Below are 19,031 nucleotides of genomic sequence, written 5' to 3'. Positions count from 1 at the left end.
AGGGAAGTGAGGATGGCTGCAGGGGGAGGGTTCTGCCTGAGGGAGGGTGGCCATAGACAGGAACTTGGAAGACTTGCTAGGTCCTTCTTTCTGATGGTAACTGATTGACTGATACATTCATTCATTTTTTTTTGAGACAGGGTCTCACTATAAGCACAAGTTGGCCTGGACCTTGACGTGTAGGCCATGGTCCAAAGGCATGCCATACCAAGCTGGCGGCTCATTTTCAGCAGGACCTCGATATGCTGCCAGGCTGGCCTGGGGAGATCTAGATCCAATGGTCCTCCTGCTTCACTCTCCTGTGTGTCTGGGAAAATCACATCTGCAGCCAGACATGATGGTAGTTGCCTATAATCTCAGTGGGAGGTTGGGGGTGGGGAAATGGGTGTGTGGATCAGAGACAGGAGGATCTGAGTTCAAGGCCAGCCTGTGCAACGTGAGACCTGGCTTCAAAAGAACAAAGGTGAAGAATGTAGTTCTGTGGTAGAGCGACTGTATAGCATGCAGGAGGCCTGGATTCCACAGCTCCTGGATTTCTCAGTCTCATAACTGGGGAAGCAGGGTTAATGTCCAGGTGTAAAGTTAGTTGGCTATGTAGCAGACTAAGAGATGGAAGAGGGGGGCTGGAGGCATGGCTTAGCAGGTGACGGCACTTGTCATCAAGTGGAACCTGTTGTGTTTGATCCCTGGGACCCACATGGTGGCTTTTAACTTCCACATGCCCAATGGGGCTGCATTTACCACATGTGTACACACACGCATTTTAACTTTGATGACACACCCATTCTGGAGACAAAGTACAGCCTTGTCAACTATTGTTTTATTGAATAGCAGTGACAGTAAGATGTTTGACTTAAAAGGAAGCCCCACTCCCAAGAAAGCTCTACCCTAAAACCTCAGGGGTGAGCCTGGCTGTGGGGGGCCAGTGGTGTGTGCATACTTCTTTCCTGTAGGTGAGCCCCTCTGTTCCCCTTCCCACTCTGCCAGAGTACCAGGGCACAGATAAAGCTGCCGGTGGGTGAGGTCCTCACAGGGCCCACCCACCATGCTTGCAGAGGCTTCCTCCCTCAGACCCATTAGGGGACAAGCAGGACCCTTGTAGGTGTTCAGGGTCTGGGTCGCCTTGGGAGGCTGGTCTTGAAGAGTGATTTTCCAGAGGCTTCCACATATGTGATGCTCATTTCTTTGGGGCTTATCTCCACGTACGTGAAGCCACCCAGGGAGTCCTCAGATCCATAGTGAAAGCGCAGGTAGCCATTGGGAACCTTTCGTTGATGGCGCACAGAAGGATCCATGAAGTTGCCGGCCCCACTCAGCACATAGCCCACACCGTTCTCATCCTGAAGATACTGGGGGCAGAGGATACAAGGTTGGTCATGCCAGCCCTGGCTAGGGGATGAGCAAGGACTTCACCTAGATCTGCCTCAAAAGCAGGAATAGGTCCACCTCTGACCACAGAGCTACCTTGAGCAAGAGGTGGATAGCCTCTCTTTGCTTCGGTTTCCCCGTCTGCGGCAGTGGATCCTACTTCACAGTCACAACTGGGAGTTACTTTGGCATTTAGGGAGCCTTTTTGGTTTTGGCAGTGTTAAGGATGAAATCTGTGGCTCCCTGCTTGGTAACAAGGCAAGCACTCTATTTCTGAGTCCCAGACTCAGGCCCTCACTGGAGGATTCTAGGTAGGAGCTCTAACACTGAGCCACACCCCCAGCTTCTCATTGGGGGATTCTAGGTAGAAGCTCTAACACTGAGCCACACCCCCAGCTCCTCACTGGGGGATTCTAGGTAGGAGCTCTAACACTGAGCCACACCCCCAGCTCCTCACTGGGGGATTCTAGGTAGGAGCTCTAACACTGAGCCACACCCCAGCTTCTCATTGGGGGATTCTAGGTAGGAGCTCTAACACTGAGCCACGCCCCCATCCCCTCACTGGGGGATTCCAGGTAGGAGCTCTAACACTGAGCCACACCCCCAGCTCCTCACTGGGGGATTCTAGGTAGGAGCTCTAACACTGAGCCACGCCCCCATCCCCTCACTGGGGGATTCTAGGTAGGAGCTCTAACACTGAGCCACACCCCCAGCTCCTCACTGGGGGATTCTAGGTAGGAGCTCTAACACTGAGCCACACCCCCAGCTCCTCACTGGGGGATTCTAGGTAGGAGCTCTAACACTGAGCCACACCCCCAGCTCCTCACTGGGGGATTCTAGGTAGGAGCTCTAACACTGAGCCACGCCCCAGCTTCTCATTGGGGGATTCTAGGTAGGAGCTCTAACACTGAGCCACGCCCCCATCCCCTCACTGGGGGATTCTAGGTAGAGCTCTAACACTGAGCCACACCCCCAGCTTCTCATTGGGGGATTCTAGGTAGGAGCTCTAACACTGAGCCACACCCCCAGCTCCTCACTGGGGGATTCTAGTTGGAAGCTCTAACATTGAGCCACGCCCCCAGCCCCTCATTGGGGGATTCTAGTTGGGAACTCTAACACTGAGCCACGGCCCCAGCCCTTCACTGGGGAACTTTAGTCCAGTATTCGGCAGAGGCCCTCTGAACAAGAGTACAGCTATGTGGCACCTTGTAGTATAGTAAGAATTCCTTGCTAGATTCCCCATCCTATCCACAGAACACTCACCTGCAGGTTGTGGTCATGTCCACACAGGTAGGCAGTGACCCCGTATGTGGCCAACAGTGGCCGCAAGTTCTTGACGAGGCAGCGGGTAGGCCCATGCTCAGCGATGGACCAGATGGGGTAGTGGCCGGCCACCAAAACATAGTCTTCCTTGGCTGCTGCCAACTGCTTTTTGAGCCAGGACAGCTGAGTGCGGGCCACTCCCAGGTCTCGGGGCATTTTGGGCTGTTGACTCGCAAAGTCATCAGAGTTGCCACACAGCATCACTGTGTCCAGCATGAAGATGGCCACAGTTACATTTGTACGTGGAATTTTGAAGCGCAAACGGTAGTAAGGGCTGGGGAAGTTCCTGTGGAGGAGACAGAAGCCATGGGTAAAACATTTTAAGCAGAGACACACTAAGGTTGGTTCTGTCCAAAGGACATCCCATTTTAATTTTTTTATTTTTTTTTAAAAAATCTTAAAACATTTCTTTTTAGATTTTATGATTTATTGTCTTATTTTACATGCATGAATGTTTGCCTGAAAGTGTGTCTGTATATCCCGTGCACCCTGTGCCTGTGAAGGCCAGAAAAAGTTCCTTTGGGACTGGAGTTACAGATGGTTGTGGGCTACCATATGGGTGCTGGGAAGCAAACCCAGAGGCAAAGGACCTCTTTTTAAAATTTGTTTGCTTGTGTGCTCACATATGTTCATGTTTGCACATGTGCATAGGAATCAGGGTTGTCAGAGTTAGCTGTTGTTTCTCCAGAGCCGTTCATTCATCTTGAGTTTTCTGGTGCCTTTCTTTATGTGTGGTGGGGCAGACACACAGATGCATCCATGGAAGCCACAGCGGGGGTGGGGGGTGGGGGTGGTGATCAGTGTCCTCTGTCACTCTCCACCTTGTTCACTGGAGACAAGGTCTCTTGTTGACCCTGGCCTGTATCCCACCCCAGACTAGCCTGAACACCAGCAAGCTCCATCCATCCATCCTCCTACCCACCCCACCTACTTTGTTTGTTTTGGGTTTTTGTTTCCATTTTTTGATTATTAGGATGCATAGATGAGGGTTACAGGACAACTTTTGGTAGTGGGTTCTCTTTTCAAGGTGGGTTCCCAGGATTGAACTCTGGTCCTCAAGTTTACAAGGCAGTGCTTTTGTATCCACTGAGCCACTTCACTCAGCCCTCAATCTTGGTTTCTGAGGCAGGGCAACTCACTGAGTTGTGGGGCTCAAGGATTCAGCTAGGCTGGCTCGCCACTGAGCCCCAGGACCCTCTGCCTCCATCTCTCAGCGCTATGATGACAGGCATGTGTCTCCACTCAGCTTGTAACCAAGTGCTTTCCTGACTGCGAGTGCCCCTCCGCCTCACAAGGCTTCTTTGGCTGGGCACAGTGGCACACACCTGCCATCTCAATACTTTGAAGGCTGAGGCAAGAGAACATAGCAAGACCAGCCAAGACTACATAGCACGATCCCATCTCAAAAACAAGCAGCTAAGTGTGGTGGTGATTGTCTGAAATCCTACCCCTCAGGAGTTGGAGACAGCAGGATCAGGAGTTCAAGATTATCCTTGGCTACATAGCCAGTTCATGGCCAGCCTGGGCTACACAACGCCCTGTTTAAACAAAACAAAACAAAACAAAACAAAACAAAACAAAAGAAAACACAGACCTTCTGAGGGCCTTGTCATGGTTCAGTGAGCAAAGCACTCACTGTCTGATGACCTATACTCCATCCCTGGCAGCCATACAGGAGGAGGAGAAAACAGATTCCCATAATCTGTCCTTGGCCTGCACACATGTATTGCCCCTCCCGCATAAATAAAACACAATTTAAAAAAAAAAAAAAAAAAAACTCTCCCCAAAGCCAAAGGGACTCTTTGTCTCAGAGTGACAACCTCTTCAGGGAAAGAGGGAAGGCTCACCAGCGCTTGGAGATCTTGGAGTAGGCAATTTGTGCCGAGACATTGCCTAGGTGATCGTGGTTTCCAGCCAGCACATACCAGGGGATGTTTCGGAGGGCACGGTCAGAGAACACGTCCTCAAAGGTCTCCTGTGACGGACAGTAAGGGCACCCTCCTCTGGGTCAACAGCCCCTCAGCTGCTTTCCAGTGGAAGGAAACGACTGGATGCTCAAGTTACAGGTAGGAGTCCTGCCTTCTGCCCTCCCCAGAGGAAGGTCCCAGTGTGGAGTGACCTCGCCACTATCACCTCTGACTCTGTTGAGCACATACCTGGAACCTCTTGTCATTGGCATCATGCACTCCGGTGAAGTAGAAATTGTCCCCCAGGGACATGATGAAGTCAGCACCCATAATCTGAACGGTTCTGGCAATTTCTTTAGCATTGGCAATTTCCCGGGCTGTGTGGAATGGGGCATTGGGGACTCCTCCCCAGTCACCCACAGCCACAAATCTCAGGGTGGAAGTGGGGGCTGTACAGTGAGCCAGGAATGGGAGCGACATGATTTGCAGGCCCAGCAGCACCATCCATGCATCCATCTGTGAGGAAAGAGATGGAGTCTGGAGTCTGTGGTAAAGACAGAGAGCAAGACCCTGAGAACCCCACCTTCCCTGGTCCAATCAAAGACCAGCCAGCTAAGCCTAGTCTGATGGTGCATGCCTATAAACTCACGGAGGTGGAGCAACAGGATCAGAAGTTCAAGGCCAGCCTCAGCTACATTGGAAGTTTGGAAAATGGAAACAGAAAGCCTGAGGTAAGAAAGACATAAGACAGGTCCCAATTCAGGACACACACACACACACACACACACACACACACACGCATGCACACACACACAAACACATGCTAGCCATCTACAGCTGTCAGTTCCATGGACACACCAGCAGCAGTTGGGCCTGCAAAGAGCTGAGGAGGTAGGGAAGGTGGCCCCCCAGGCCTCTTCCACCATCTTGCTCCTCTGGGACTCACCCTGGTGGAAGCGCAGGTGGTCAGAGAGGCTGCAAGAGGCAATTAAGCTCCTGAAACAGAAGCGGTGATCACTGAGTCTTTATTCTCTGGGGCAGACATGCATCATTAGGAAAGATGATGCATTTTCTCCGAGGACTGTCCAGAAGCCCTCCCCTTGGGTCATGTGAGCACTGGACTTCCCCAGACCTGGAAATGGGGTGGGGGTGGGGGTGCACCCAGGCTAGGCTGGGCCGTGAGAAGTTTCTCGAAGCTAGCACAGCCTGGGGCTGCAGGCCAGCCAGGGTCTGATGGTACTATGTGCTGGGCATCTGTACATTGTGTTTGACTGTACTCTAGGCTGAGGCTGTTCTGGGCCTGAACTGAACATCTGTGCTCTTACACCCTTGGCAGCCTGTAACTCGCTGTCACTTTTTCTGAATGGGTGTCTCTAGCATGGTAACCTCAGTGGCTTGCCTGTGACATACATACCAATTCTATTTTTGTTGTTTGTTTGTTTGTATGTTTTGAGACAGTGTCTTAAGAAGCCCAGGCTGATCCCTAACTCCCTCCCTATGTAGCCAAGGATGACCTTGAGCCAGTGCTTTCAAGTGTTGGAATTACAGGCCTAAATAATTCCTCTGTGGTGCCCTGTCTCGTCTGTGTTCTGTGCTTAAGTCCTGCTGTATCCCTAGTGTAAAATGTGTATCTGAAGTCATCTAAGTGTGGGACTGTCTCTGAGTTCCCCCTCACCCCCATAAACAGTAGCGACGATTGTCTTTTCCAGGAAGTTCTCTCCACACTCTTCCATGGCCTTTCCCACGCCCGGTTTCCAGCCTGAGGAACTCCCAGAAGGCACACACCACGTGGTTGTAGCCTTTTGACCTTGGCACCCACAGCAGCCACCTGCAGGCCCTTTTGGCCGCAGAGCCCAGCGCCACACCAGTGGTAGGTGTGGCCAGCTTCCCACCTCCTCTCCTCCCTCCTAGGCGTCACACACCGCCTATTCTTTCCAGACGCATCCCTTCAACACTCACCACCAATCCCTCTGGTCCCTGCACACAGGGATTCCGATTCCGTGCGTTGCATAAAGGCTCAGAGAGGGTCGGCGACTCACCTCGGGTTACCCAGCGAAGGGTTGCTATGCATTCCCCACTCGCACCTCTCAGTAGAAGCGAACAGGAAGGAAGTGGGGTAGCCTGAACAGACAAGAGACCCCTCCCCCGTGGCAGGCAGAGCGAGGGCCTGGCCGGGCGAGTCTCACCTTGGCGGTAGGTCCAGGGTCCAGGACAAGCTGTGCCTACCCAACTGAGCTGCGGATCCGCGGGCGGGTCGCTCGGGGCTGCACGAGTTGTGAAGAGGCGGCGCCCGCCAGCCCTCGCCCACGGCTCCCTGCCTGCCCTACTGAGTCCAGAGTTGCAGAGGGCGGGTGCCTCGGTTTCCCCGCCCCAATCCTGCCTCAGCCATTACCTGGCGCCTCGCCGCCAAGGTTCAGAGTCCCAGGAGTTGAGGGGGTCCCGGGACCTGACTTCAGTACCACCTGCCTTCGACTCTTGGGGTGCTCACAGCCTCTGGTGGCTGCGCTGGGGAGGTTCAGCCACGGACTGAGCCGGGCTAGTCAGGTGTGCTGTCTCTAATGGCTCTCCGGGTCTTTAAAATGGGTGGGAAGGGGCTAGGGTGGCAGGTCAGCGGCGGAGGGCTTGCCTGGCACCAGAGCGGCTCTAGGTCCATCCCAGCAGTGGGTTTGGGCGCGCGGGGGTGCGGTGGGGTGGGGGTGAGGGTGGAGGCGTGTGATCTGACTGCTGTAAGTGCCAGGTAACAGCCACCTGTAAAACAAGCCTCACGATCGATCGGGAGAGGAGGAATTTAGGCAGAGAGGGACCCAGAGGGGCGGAGCAAAGCCATCCTCTTCCGCACACTGCAGGTCTTTCCTGTTACTTCAAACAAGAAAATTTTGCCGGTTTGCAGGGAGGCTGAGGATGTGACTTGCCAACTCGTAAGAAGCCCTAGGTCACAGACGCAGGTCGTTATAAATCTGGTGCACACCTGTAACCTTGGGCCGTGGAGTGACCCAAGGGGGTCAGAAGTTCATGATAGATCTCAGCTCCACAGCAAGTTGGAGACATGAGACTGTCTCATTCATAAATAAATAGGCTGTTTTTAGAATTCCAAAGAATAAAGCTGGGTCTGCATGGGGCTCACTTCTTTAATCCAATCACTTGAGAGGCAGAAGCAAGCAGATCTAGCAAGTTCCAGGATAACCAAGGCTACGTAGAGAAACCCTGTCTCTAAAAACAAAACAAAAACCAAACCCAAATAACAAAGGAATCCCAAAGAATAAAGTCTGGGGATGGACGGGCCTTCAAGATGGCTCAGATGGCATTTCCTGGCAAGTCTTGAGAACCGGAGTTCCATCAGGTGGAAGGAGGGAACCAACCCCCAAAGGTTGTCCTCTGACCTCCACCTATGGGTTGTTGCCCTCCCAATAATAAATAGTAAATAAATGTAATAAAGATTTAAAGAGTCCTGGTGTGGTAGATCATGTCTGTTAATGGCAGGAGGATTGTAGTGAGTTTGAGACAGCTGGGGTAACTAGGGAAGACTGGGTCAACCTGGGCTAAAGTGTGAGATCCTGTCTAAAAAAAAACCCTTCCCAAAAAATGAATTTCTGAGAAAAAGAACATCCCAGGGGCCAGAAAGATACACCAGTGGTTATCTTTCATATAACCCAGTACACTTATAACTGTACACTGCTCTTGCAGAGGACCAGGTTTGGTTCCCGGGACACATTCCAGGCTGCCCACAACTGCCTGTAACTCCAGCTCCAGGTCAACTGATGCCCTCTGCTGGCCTCTGAAGGCACCTGAACTTATGTGCATATAAACTCACACAGACACACAAGTGAAAAACAAAAATCTACACAGGCCGGTAGTTAACCAGAACTGGAGGATGGAGAGGTGGTTTCTTCAGTGGTGAGGTTTCCATGCTCCTGTAAGCAAGCCTAAGGAAAGTCACTGGGATACACACACACACACACACACACACACACACACACACACACACACGCCCCTACTGGGGGAAGTCTTCATCTGATATCTCAATGATGTCATGTGGCTTTGAGCTAAGGTGTGAGTTCCCCCACCCCTACCCCTCCTACCCCTCATTCCCCCCCCCATGCCTTAACCCCCCTCCTCCCTGTGTGCCTCCTCCTGAACTCCACAGCTGCCACTGATGAGAAAAATACCAGCTAGGGCTGGTGATCTGGCACAGTGTGTAAAAGTGCTTGTTGGTGAAGATAGATCGACAGAACGGGCCTCCAAGTCGTGTACACACACACACACACCTACACTGTCGTACTTGCAATATGAAGCAAATGGCCAGAGACCAAGCTGGGCGAGGTGGCCACACCTGGGATCCATGAGCTCCAGGCCAACGAATTCCAGACCACCAAAAGGACACGTGTAGAAAGCTGGTAAAATCTACAGACATTCTTGAGACCAGGCTGGCCTCACTTCCTGTGCAGTTAGGGATGACCTTGAGCTCCTGGTGCTCCAGAGCACTGGGATTACAGGTCTGTGTCGCAAAACCTGCTTGTTTGTTTGTTTGTTTGTTTTTAGGCAGTGTCACGGGAACTTGCTGTGTAGACCTGGCTGGCCTCCCAAGTGCCGGGACCAAAGGCATGCTCAACCATGCTGTGCATGCTCAACCATGCTGTGCATGCTCAACCATGCTGTGCTCGGCCTAGTAGATGTTACATGCTCTTCATTTGTAGTTTTTGAGATTATGATTTGTAGTTGGTCCAGGCTGCCCTGGAACTCCTGGCCTGAAGCCATCCTCCTGCCTCAGCCTTCCAAGTAGCGGAGACAACAGGTATGGCTCAATGTCTATTCATTTTCCTGTGCCTTAATTTGCCTTCAGGGAAAAGCAGGGCGCCATTTCATAATTGTCTTTTTGTTTTTAGCTTTAATGACCTGAATTGTATTTAAACGCACTAGATAGCAGAGGCTGACCTTGAACTCTGCCTCCACCTCCCTAGTGCCAGGAGTACAGGAAGAACAACCGTGCTGGCTCCCCATCTAATCCACCCCCACCCTGCACTGCCAGCCTCAGAGGCCGACACCCCGTGCTGGAGCTCCTCTCCAGCTGTATGTGTTCCCTTCCTCCTCCTGTCCTTTCTTTTTCCACTGTCTCCCAACCTGGCTTCTCTGATTCACCTTCCAAGGGAGCTGCTGACCTCTGGCCTCTGACCTCTGGCCTTTGACCTCAGGGCCTTTGCCCCCAATGTTCCACCCACTTGAAGACTTGAAGGCTCTTCTTCCAGTGGTGCTTCAGGGTTCCTACCCTGTCACTCCTTTGACTTTCTTTCTCTCCCTCCATGCTCCACCCCCACCCCCACCCCCACCCCCAAGTGCTGGCTGTGGAACCCAGGGTCTCTTGATCTACCGTTGAGCCACACCCAAGCGCCCAGACTTATCATCTTGCTGTAGTTTTTCTGTACAGCATTATCAATGCCTGACCAGTGTTGTGTGTAGTTATCTTTCTTTTTCTCCTTCTCTCCACCTGTGTGGCTGTTTCACAATAACTCTTTCTGCCTGTGAGTTTTGTTTCTCTGTTTCTTTGTTTTGGCATTTGAGACAGGGTTTCACATAGCCCAGGCTAGCCTGGAACTTTGTGTAGCTGAGTATGACCACCTTCTGGTTCTCCTGGCTGGGATTCTAGGGATACCCCATGGCACTCCATCCTTTCTCTGTGGCATTTCTGGCTGTGCCTCTGGCATCTCTCAGGAGCACACACAAGTGTCTTTGGCACTGACAGGATGAAGCGAAGCCTTTTGAACACTGTTTTCTCCATCCTCCATCAAGCCTGAATATGCAGCGTCCTGGGCACCTCTTAACTCCTTCCTCACAAAGGTCCTCTAGGGGAACAGAACGGAGTGTGTGTGTGTGTGTGTGTGTGCGTGTGTGTGCGTGTGTGTGTGCATGTGTACGTGCACATGTGTGTGCGTGCGTGTGTATATGTGCGTGCACGTGTGTGTGTATGTGTACATGCGCATGTGTGTGCATGCTGTGTGTGTATATGTGTGTGTGCATGTATGTGTGTGTACATGTGTGTGCATGCGTGTGTGTGTGTGTGTGTGCCTTAGGGGATTTCATAGCTGAAGCAATGGCTCAGTGATTAAGAGCACTGGCTGTTTTTCCAGAAGGTCAAGTTTATGGTGGTTCACATCTGTATGAAACTTCAGTCCCAGGGGATCTGATGCCCTCTCTGCCCCCACAGGCATCAGGCATGCACATGGCACACATACATACATGCAGCCAAACACTCATCAACAGAAAATACATCTTAAAAAATCAAATAAAAACACCCAATGTGACTCACATGACGGAGGCTTGCTGTCTCACTCCGGGGAGAGGGAGATCCAGGTGGCTGCTGCAGTGTACAGGCTGAAGGAATGCTTCAGAAGTCCCAGTCTCGTGGTGAATCCCTGGGCAGCCGCTGGCCTGTGAAAGGTGGAAGACAGAAGACGTGGCCGTGACAACATCAGCAATGGAGGCACTCAAAAGGAAGGAGAGGCAGGCGAGTGGGAGAGCAAGCAGGTGGGTGGACGGTGGGCAGCTTTCCAGATCTGGGCCACTGCAGGAAGGCACCACCCATCCAGGTGAGAGAAGGGTTCCCGACCTCTGGTAACCCTTCCTGAAAACACAGGTTTATCCTGGGGAGTCACATCTTGGTCCAGATTCCATCAGGTTGACTTGAGGAGTTCATTTTTCATATCCCATTTTGTCTCTACACAGAAACTAGGCCGTGGACCATTTGCTATCTATTCTGGGTGAAAGGTACTCTGCAGCTGACTCTCTGGCTGAGTCACTTGAAGTCTGGCTTCTGAAGCCTCCTAGCATCTCAGAGTGACACAGCGGGAGGCTAGGTAAAGCCTCCAGGGAACTGTGATTCTCAGCCCTTTGTTCTCAGTTCTTGGATGACTCTCAGAGCCTGTGTTCACGTGGCAAAAAACTGCACTGTGGGTCAGCACGTAAATTCAGTCATAAACTGAATATGAGGTTATAACAGAGAATACCTACATGTACGTCCACTAGGAGCAATTATCTGGCTTAACTTTGACCATTTGTTACTGGCTTGCAGGGTCACGGAGAAGTTTTAGACTATAACTAAGCCATCCTTGAAGTTTTGCTTAGACAGACCCAGTCGGCATCTTATCTCCTGTTTTCGCACCTGGGGTCCCGTAATGTACATCTTCTCTATGACCTTCAGTTAGTGATTTCTGCAAACCCTTGGGATGTGCCCTAAGTTTTAGAAGTCTGATGTTATCGCAGAAGCAATTAAGTGGACCCATTATAAAAGAGACTCAAATGTCTCTGTGCCAGTTGCCATTTGGAAACAATGGTAACCCTTGCATGCTCAGCCTTTATAGACTGTCAATCCAGTTGTCTGTCTAGGACAGTGGTCACACTTACACTGGAGTCTACCGCCTCCTACCAGCTTGACCGTATTTTTTTTATTTTATTTTCAGGCAGGGTCTCATGTTCCTCAGCCTGACTTCAAACTTACACTATAGCTGAGGCTGGCCTTAAACTCCCAATCTTCCTGTCTGTGCCTCCCAAGTGCTGGGATAGCAGGCAGTTGTCACCTCCCACTCCTCACACTTAGTTCACAAGAGTGAGTATGCACAGACGGTAATCTGATGGCCGTCTGGAAAGTAAGGACCTACCCAGCTTGGCATAGAAACAACAGAGTCGTTTTCATTTTAACCAAAGGCTTGAAGAAAACTGTCTCCAAAGGTATATTTTATTTATTCAGTTCTAACTTATTTTATGAAGATAAAGTCTGGCTTATAGGTCAGGCTGTCCTGGTACTCAGAATCCCCCTGCCTCCGCCCCAATGCCAGGCTGTTCAGGTTTTTTTTGTTATTGTCATTGTTTGTTTTTTGATCTTTTCAGTACTGGAGATGGAACTCGGGGCCTCAAACACGCTAAGCAACCACTCTACCTCTGAACTGACCTCTTCCTCTTCCTCCTCTTTCCTTACCTCCTTCCCTTCTTCCTCAGTAAAGGGAAATTAGAGATGACCGGCAGCCAGAGTTCTTGTAACTGGCGCTCTGGTCTGCCCACTGCTGCCCCATGTGGCCAGTGTTGGAACTGCAATAAATTTAATAATCCAGATTTGTTCTGATGAATGACTAAATACCTAGTGCTAGGCAGGAGCAGGTGGGACAAAGTCCATCGTATAGTAGAACCAGACAAACCCAGAGTGGTAGTGTTAGCATTCTGTCTAAACTCCACCCCCACAGTTACCTGGCAACAGCCAGGTAGGCCTGGCCCACTATGCCCCCTCCTCTCTCTCTTGCTTTCTCTTGCTCTCTTGCTCTCTCTGTCCCCTCGCCCCTTCCCTCTCTCCACATGTTCATGCTCTCTCTCTCTCTCTCTCTCTCTCTCTCTCTCTCTCTGTCTCTCTCTCTCTCTCTCTCTCTCTCTCTCTCTCTCTCTCTCTTTGCCTCTACTACCTCCTGGCTCCCCTCCCTATACCCTGAATAAACTCTATGCTATACTATACAGGGTGTGGCTGGTCTCTCAGGAAGAAGAGATGCCTCAGCATGGACCTGCTGAGACATCCTCTTCCCCCACACCTCACCACATGCCTCCACAGGGCACACTCTCTCTTTATCTTTTTATAAACACATCAGGTAGTGTAAGCTGCCATCCTACTATTGAGTAGGCAGGGGAGGCAGGAGATCAAGGTTATCCCCTCCTGATTCAAGGCCAGCCTGGGCTACTTGACATACTGTTTCAAAAACACTAAAGAGGTTAGGTATGGTGCTGCGTGCCTTTGATCCTTTGATTCCAGTGCTTGGTAGGCAGAGGCAGGAGGATGTCTGTGAGTTTGAGGGCAGCTTGGTTTACGTAATGGCAGGCCAGCCAGGGATATATAATGAGATTCTTAGAAAGAAAGAAAAAAAAAGAAAGAAAGAAAGAAAGAAAGAAAGAGAAAGAAAGAAAGAAAGAGGGAGGGAGGAAGGGCAGGTAGGCAGGCAGGGAGGCAGGCAACATGGCTCAGTGGATAAAAGCTTGCTGCCAAATCTGAGACCTTAGTTCCAGGTCTTGTAGAAGGAAAAATTACTCTTGCAAATTGTCCTCTGACCTCCATATGGGCATTATGGCGTGCGTGCATGCACAAGCACACACACAATACATATACATACACATATAAATGTAAATTAAAAATGAAAAACTCCCAAAAAAAACCCTCTAACCATTGAACACCAGTTCGCAGGTGCTCCCCCTTGAGTGAAGCCTGAACTCACCCATGAGCCTTCAGCCTTCAGTTCCTGGACATTTACCCTGGTTCTGTATCTTTCCCATCTGTTGCCTCCTCACACTTTCCTAGGACACCCAGGACTCTGGCCAGCAAGTTCTTAAGCCTGGACCTGAGGCTGTAAGACCTGTCCACATCTGACTTACTGCTACAGACAACTTTAGTCACAGGGACTGGCTCTGTTCTTTCCACTGAGGGCTCACATGGAATTAAGACAAATTCCAGGCTGTGGGAAGACAGCTTTACAACAACTTATTTTGAGAGAGGATCTTCTGTATTCCAGGCTAGCCTTGGGCTCCCCGTGTAGCCAAGGATGACCTTGCTCTCTTCTGCTTCCCCCTTGGGTGCTGGGGTGGCAGGTGTGTGTCACCGCAATCTGGTTTCTGTGGTACTGGGGAATGGAACCCAGGGCTACATGCATAGTAGGTGACTTAGTTAGGATTTCCATTGGTTTGATAAAACACTACGACCAAAAGCAACTTGGGGAGGGAAGGGTTTATTCCATGTATACCCCAGGCAACAATCCATGATGGCATTAAAGGCATGCACCATCACACCCACACACAGTCCAGCCAGCTTTCTGACTCACTCTCTCATTTGTTGGCCGTGGGTCCCCGGGATCTTTGCTGTCTCCACCTCCCCCGTGAGGCACTATAGGAGTGCATCACCACCATATCCAGTTTTTATTACTATTATTCTAATATTATTTTAAATTATGCATGTGTGTGTGTGTCTACACCCACATGAGTCCATAAGCAAGCCATCTGACCTCTTGAAACTAGAATCACAGCAGTTGTGAGCCACCCAGCATGGACTCTGGGAACCAAACTTGGGTCCTCTGTAAGAGGCTCTTAACTGCTCCTTTAAATATTTAAATAAGTGAGTGATTAGGGTTCTTGAGAGTTTGGCTTCTCACCGTGCCCATGGCAGCTCACAACTGCCAGCTCCAGCTCCAGGAAGCTCATGCCTGCTTTTGACCCTCATGGGTACTGTGGGCATGGGATGCACATTAAATTCTGGGAAACACACACACATACATATGCATACTTAAAGCCAAAATCTTTTAAAATTATTTTAAAATCTTTGTTTCTGTATTTGTGTGCTCACACACCACGGCATGTGTGTGGAACTTGATGGGTGACTTTGAGAGACAGTTTTCTTCTTTCACTGTGTAGGTCCCAGAGATGGAACTCCAGTTATCAAAAATTGGTGGCAAAAGCCTTTATGGGTGGGGCATCTTACTGTCCCTCCTGTGTCCTGGGATCCAGCTCAAGTCTATGCATAATAAACACTTTGTTGACAGAGACATCTCCCATCTCTTCCAGAAAAATGTATTTGTGCCTCCCTATATATAATTGGTTATTGTATTTAATCTGTTATTATATGTAACCAGTAACAGGGCAAACATGTCTTGTTAGTGAGAAAGTCCTGGGGTGTCTGTAGGAAACTCCTTTTCCTGTAGTTTTTAAAGTCTCTTTATATGCACGCAAATTTTATGTACTCTTCTAGAACAAACACTTGGGAGGGGACATGTTCTCATGTAGCTCAGGCTAGCCTCCAACTCCCTATGTTATCAAGGATAACCTTTGAACCTTTTTTTTTTTTAAAGATTTATTTATTTATTTTATGTATATGAGTACACTATTGCTCTCTTCAGACACACCAGAAGAGGGCATCAGATCCCATTGCAGATGGTTGTGAGCCACCATGTGGTTGCTGGGGATTGAACCCAGGACCTCTGGAAGAGCAGTCGGTGCTGTTAATCGCTGAGCCATCTCTCCAGCCCCCAACCTTTGACCCTCTTATCCTGGGATTACAGGCTGTGTGACCAGACTTGACTAGCTACTCACTAAAAATAAAAGAACTGTGGCTGGAGAGATGGCACAATGGTTAAGAGCACTGGTTTCTCTTTTAGAAGACCCAGGTTCAATTCCCAGCATTCACAGGGCAGCCATAACCATCTGTAACACCAGACTGAGGGGGTTTGATGCCCTCTGCTGACCTCCTGAGCACTAGGCATATATGTGGTCCACAGACGTACATACAGGCAAAATACCTGTATACATAAAAGAAAAAGAAACAAATGTAAAGAATAATTTAAAAAGAGAAAAGATAAACCATATAGTAGAATAATAATACCACGAGGAGGACTTCGGTTTCATAAGAGAAGCCCAAGTGAACGGTGTCGGCTTTACACCCAGCAGCAACCGTTATTTCTGTCTATGTATTAACCTCACCAAGGCTACAAGCATGGAGGTTCACGTCTGTAATCTCAGATCTAGGGAGGCTGAGACAGGAGGATTACTGAGTTTGAAGCCGATCTGGGCCAAGCAGACAAAAGTTTTCTCTAGCAAACTGCTTTGAGCCATTTCTCTGGAAGAGAAAGGGAGCTAGCGCCCTCTTGTGGGCGGTACCATCCCTAGGACAGTGGGTTTGGATTGTACAAAAAAGGTAGCAAACACATCCTCCGAACTGGATGATGGTTAGCGCCGAATCCGAGTACCCTAAACCAGTGACAGGGTAAGAAGAACAGAAGCAGGATAAATGGATGTGGCCCTACCCCAGATATCACAGTCCATTCTGGAAGGCAAATTCACATTAATCATTTATTGATTTATTTAGCTTATGGCAGGGTCGCGGGACAGGGAGCTGGAGAGATGTCTCAGCCATTAAGAGCACTTGCTGTTTTTGCAGAGGACCTGGTTTCAGTTTCCTGAACCCAAACGGTGACTCACAACAGCCTGTAACTATAGTCCCCGGGGGCCTGACCCTTCTTCTGACCTTTGGGTGCTCCTGCATGAACATATAACGCACATGCATACACTCAGGCACACAAGCATAAAATAAATATATAAATCTTTTAAAAATATTGGCCTGTGTATATATTTGTGGATCATTTTATTGATTTCTAGTTGATGTAGGAAGGCTTGTCCACTGTGGGCAGCACCATCCCTAGGCAAGTGGGTTTGGACTGTACAAAAAAGGTAGCTGAACAAAACAAAGAAAGCAAGCCAGTAAGCAGTGTTCCTTCCTGGCTTCTGCTTCAGTTCTTGCCTCTGGGTTCCAGCCTCTGCTCTGGCTTCTCTTGATGAGGAACTGCAGCTTGTAAGCCAAATAAACCCTTTCCTTCCCCAAGCTGGTTTTGGTCAGTGTTTATCACAGCAACAGAGAAGAAAACTGTCACAACCCCTCCAGGGGGTTTCACAGGAAGTGAGCTCTCGGTGACATGGTTATCCTCTGGTAATAGGAAGTGACTTAAAGTTAAATCATATGTGGATAAAAAGCATTGAAAATGAACAAAATTGCATAGCAAAAATGTACTTCCAGGGAAAATTTATCAAATTATACAAGGATGATCTAGTTTATTGGCAGTTACTCAAGGATAAAAAATTATTAAAACCTGGAACACGACTTTACTCCCAGCACTTGGGAGACAGAGGTAGGTAGGTCTCCGTGAATTTGAAGCCAGCCTGGGTCACACAGTGTGGTGGTCTGTTTCCAAATAAGGATAGACAATGACGACAACAGTGGAATCCCCACCAGCCAGGGCGGTTACAGTTTGGAACCCGTGATACAGCTGGTACCACTGAAATGAATTGTGCCGTGTGTCTAAAACCACGTCACGACACAAGCTTGCTGGTTTGTGGTGACCACTCAGAATGTTGGACTTTGAAAAAGCCAGAGCAAGTACAAAGTACCCCTGACATGAGGAGCCTTCTGGAGGACCCCTGAGGCCCAGGCCTGTGGAATCCCTCTGTGAACTTGATCTGTGAGTGAGGGATTCCACAGATGAAGTCCACGGACTGTGACCTGACTTCTTGTTCAGTATCAGAAAGACGAAGTTCAAATCTAGTTGGTTTTCTTTTATAGGTTTTTAAATTGAAAACAATTTTTCACACAATATACTGTGATCACCCTTCCCCTCCCACTCTTCCCACCTCCCACTCACCCAACTCAATGCACCCCCTCTTTAAAAAGCAAATAGCTGGATGGTGTTCTCACACACCTTTAATCCCAGAACTCTGCAGGCGGATCTCTGTGTTCAAGATCAGCCTGGTCTACAGAATGATTTCCAAGACAGCCAAGGCTATGCAGAAAAACCCTGTCTCAGACAGACAGACAGACAGACAGACACAAAGAAGACAACATAAAAAAAAACCATATGGGCAAAAGACCAATAAGACAAAAATGCTCAAACAAAGCAATTTGAGACAAACAGTCTCTAAAAATACAACTGAGTTCATTTTGTGTTGGCCATCTACTGGGGAACAAGTGGTCTACCGTAACGTGTGGTTTATAAGCTCAGTAGATTTCTTTGAGCATCAGTCAGCCACACAGTTTCTTGAGTCTTGAAGGGAGGGGCTTGATGAACACCAAGTATTCCAGAGTCTCTCGACCCCTGCACACTGTCCATTTATGGGTCTCTGTTAGTTCCCACCGATTGCCAGAAGCTTGTCTGATGATGGCTGAACAAGGCACTGATTTATGGGTGCAGCAGAGTGTCATTAGGAGTCGTTTTATCACTGCCCTGTCTCAGGTTCTTTGTCAGGCATGTCAGGTTCCATCTTGTGGAGCGAGCCTTAAATACAATCAGAGTGGCTGGTTACTCTCACAGTGTTTGTGGCCCTATCGTACTAGCATATCATGCAGGTATCCACCGCAGATGGCAGGTTTTGCGGCTAGACTGGTGGCTCCCTTTCTCTTCTGGTAGCGTGTAGAGTGCTTGCTGTGAACACCAGTCAGTAGGGGTGAGGGCTTTAGGTAGACACCAGCTCAACTTCTCTGTGTTCAGTGAGTTTTGTGGGTGTTAGTTTTAGCAGTAGGACCTTCCCATTAGTTTGTAGAGAGTAGCCAATTTCCTTGTCAATAGCTTGAGATGTTTGGGGATTCCCATGGGGACAATCTGACTAATTATTCAACAAGGTGTGATCCACTCCTGGCACTGGAGGTTTCACTTGGTGGGGAAAGATGTCTATTTGGGGTATTCTCCAGTATTTGACGACTCCATTTAGATTTCTTTCATATATATATATATATGTTTTAGGAAGCCTCTACAGTAGCAGGGTTTTATATGGCCCCCAAATGGCCCTTAGTACTAGTTGTCCCTCCCCACAGTCCCTCTGTCACTCCTCCACATTGAACCACTCCACTCCAGTCCCCCCACCCCCACCTGTAACTGCTTA

At 49.4% G+C, this 19,031-nt stretch overlaps 1 protein-coding gene across 5 annotated transcripts; it reads right to left on the bottom strand.

Annotated features, from left to right (window-relative positions):
• Positions 1-798: 798 nt before the first annotated feature.
• Acp5 (acid phosphatase 5, tartrate resistant) lies at positions 799-6,946 on the bottom strand. 5 transcript variants are annotated; one of them, XM_076939743.1, is made up of 6 exons: positions 6,785-6,941; positions 5,545-5,594; positions 4,848-5,142; positions 4,539-4,666; positions 2,632-2,977; positions 799-1,349 (listed from the first exon to the last, which is right to left on the bottom strand). In XM_076939743.1, the coding sequence occupies exons 3-6, from the start codon at positions 5,112-5,114 to the stop codon at positions 1,107-1,109; spliced, it is 984 nt and encodes a 327-aa protein (XP_076795858.1). In that variant the 5' UTR covers positions 5,115-5,142; positions 5,545-5,594; positions 6,785-6,941; the 3' UTR covers positions 799-1,106. The 5 variants fall into 5 exon arrangements, with proteins under 5 accessions (XP_076795858.1, XP_076795856.1, XP_034366341.1 ...); XM_076939741.1 differs by having other exon boundaries at positions 4,848-5,114; positions 6,785-6,940; XM_034510450.2 differs by lacking the exon at positions 5,545-5,594 and having other exon boundaries at positions 4,848-5,114; positions 6,785-6,946.
• Positions 6,947-19,031: the final 12,085 nt, after the last annotated feature.

Source organism: Arvicanthis niloticus, chromosome 8, assembly GCF_011762505.2.
Source record: "Arvicanthis niloticus isolate mArvNil1 chromosome 8, mArvNil1.pat.X, whole genome shotgun sequence".
NCBI classification, from domain to species: domain Eukaryota; kingdom Metazoa; phylum Chordata; class Mammalia; order Rodentia; family Muridae; genus Arvicanthis; species Arvicanthis niloticus.
The sequence above is the reverse complement of the archived record's forward strand: the minus strand, read 5'-3'. Positions and strand labels throughout refer to the sequence as shown.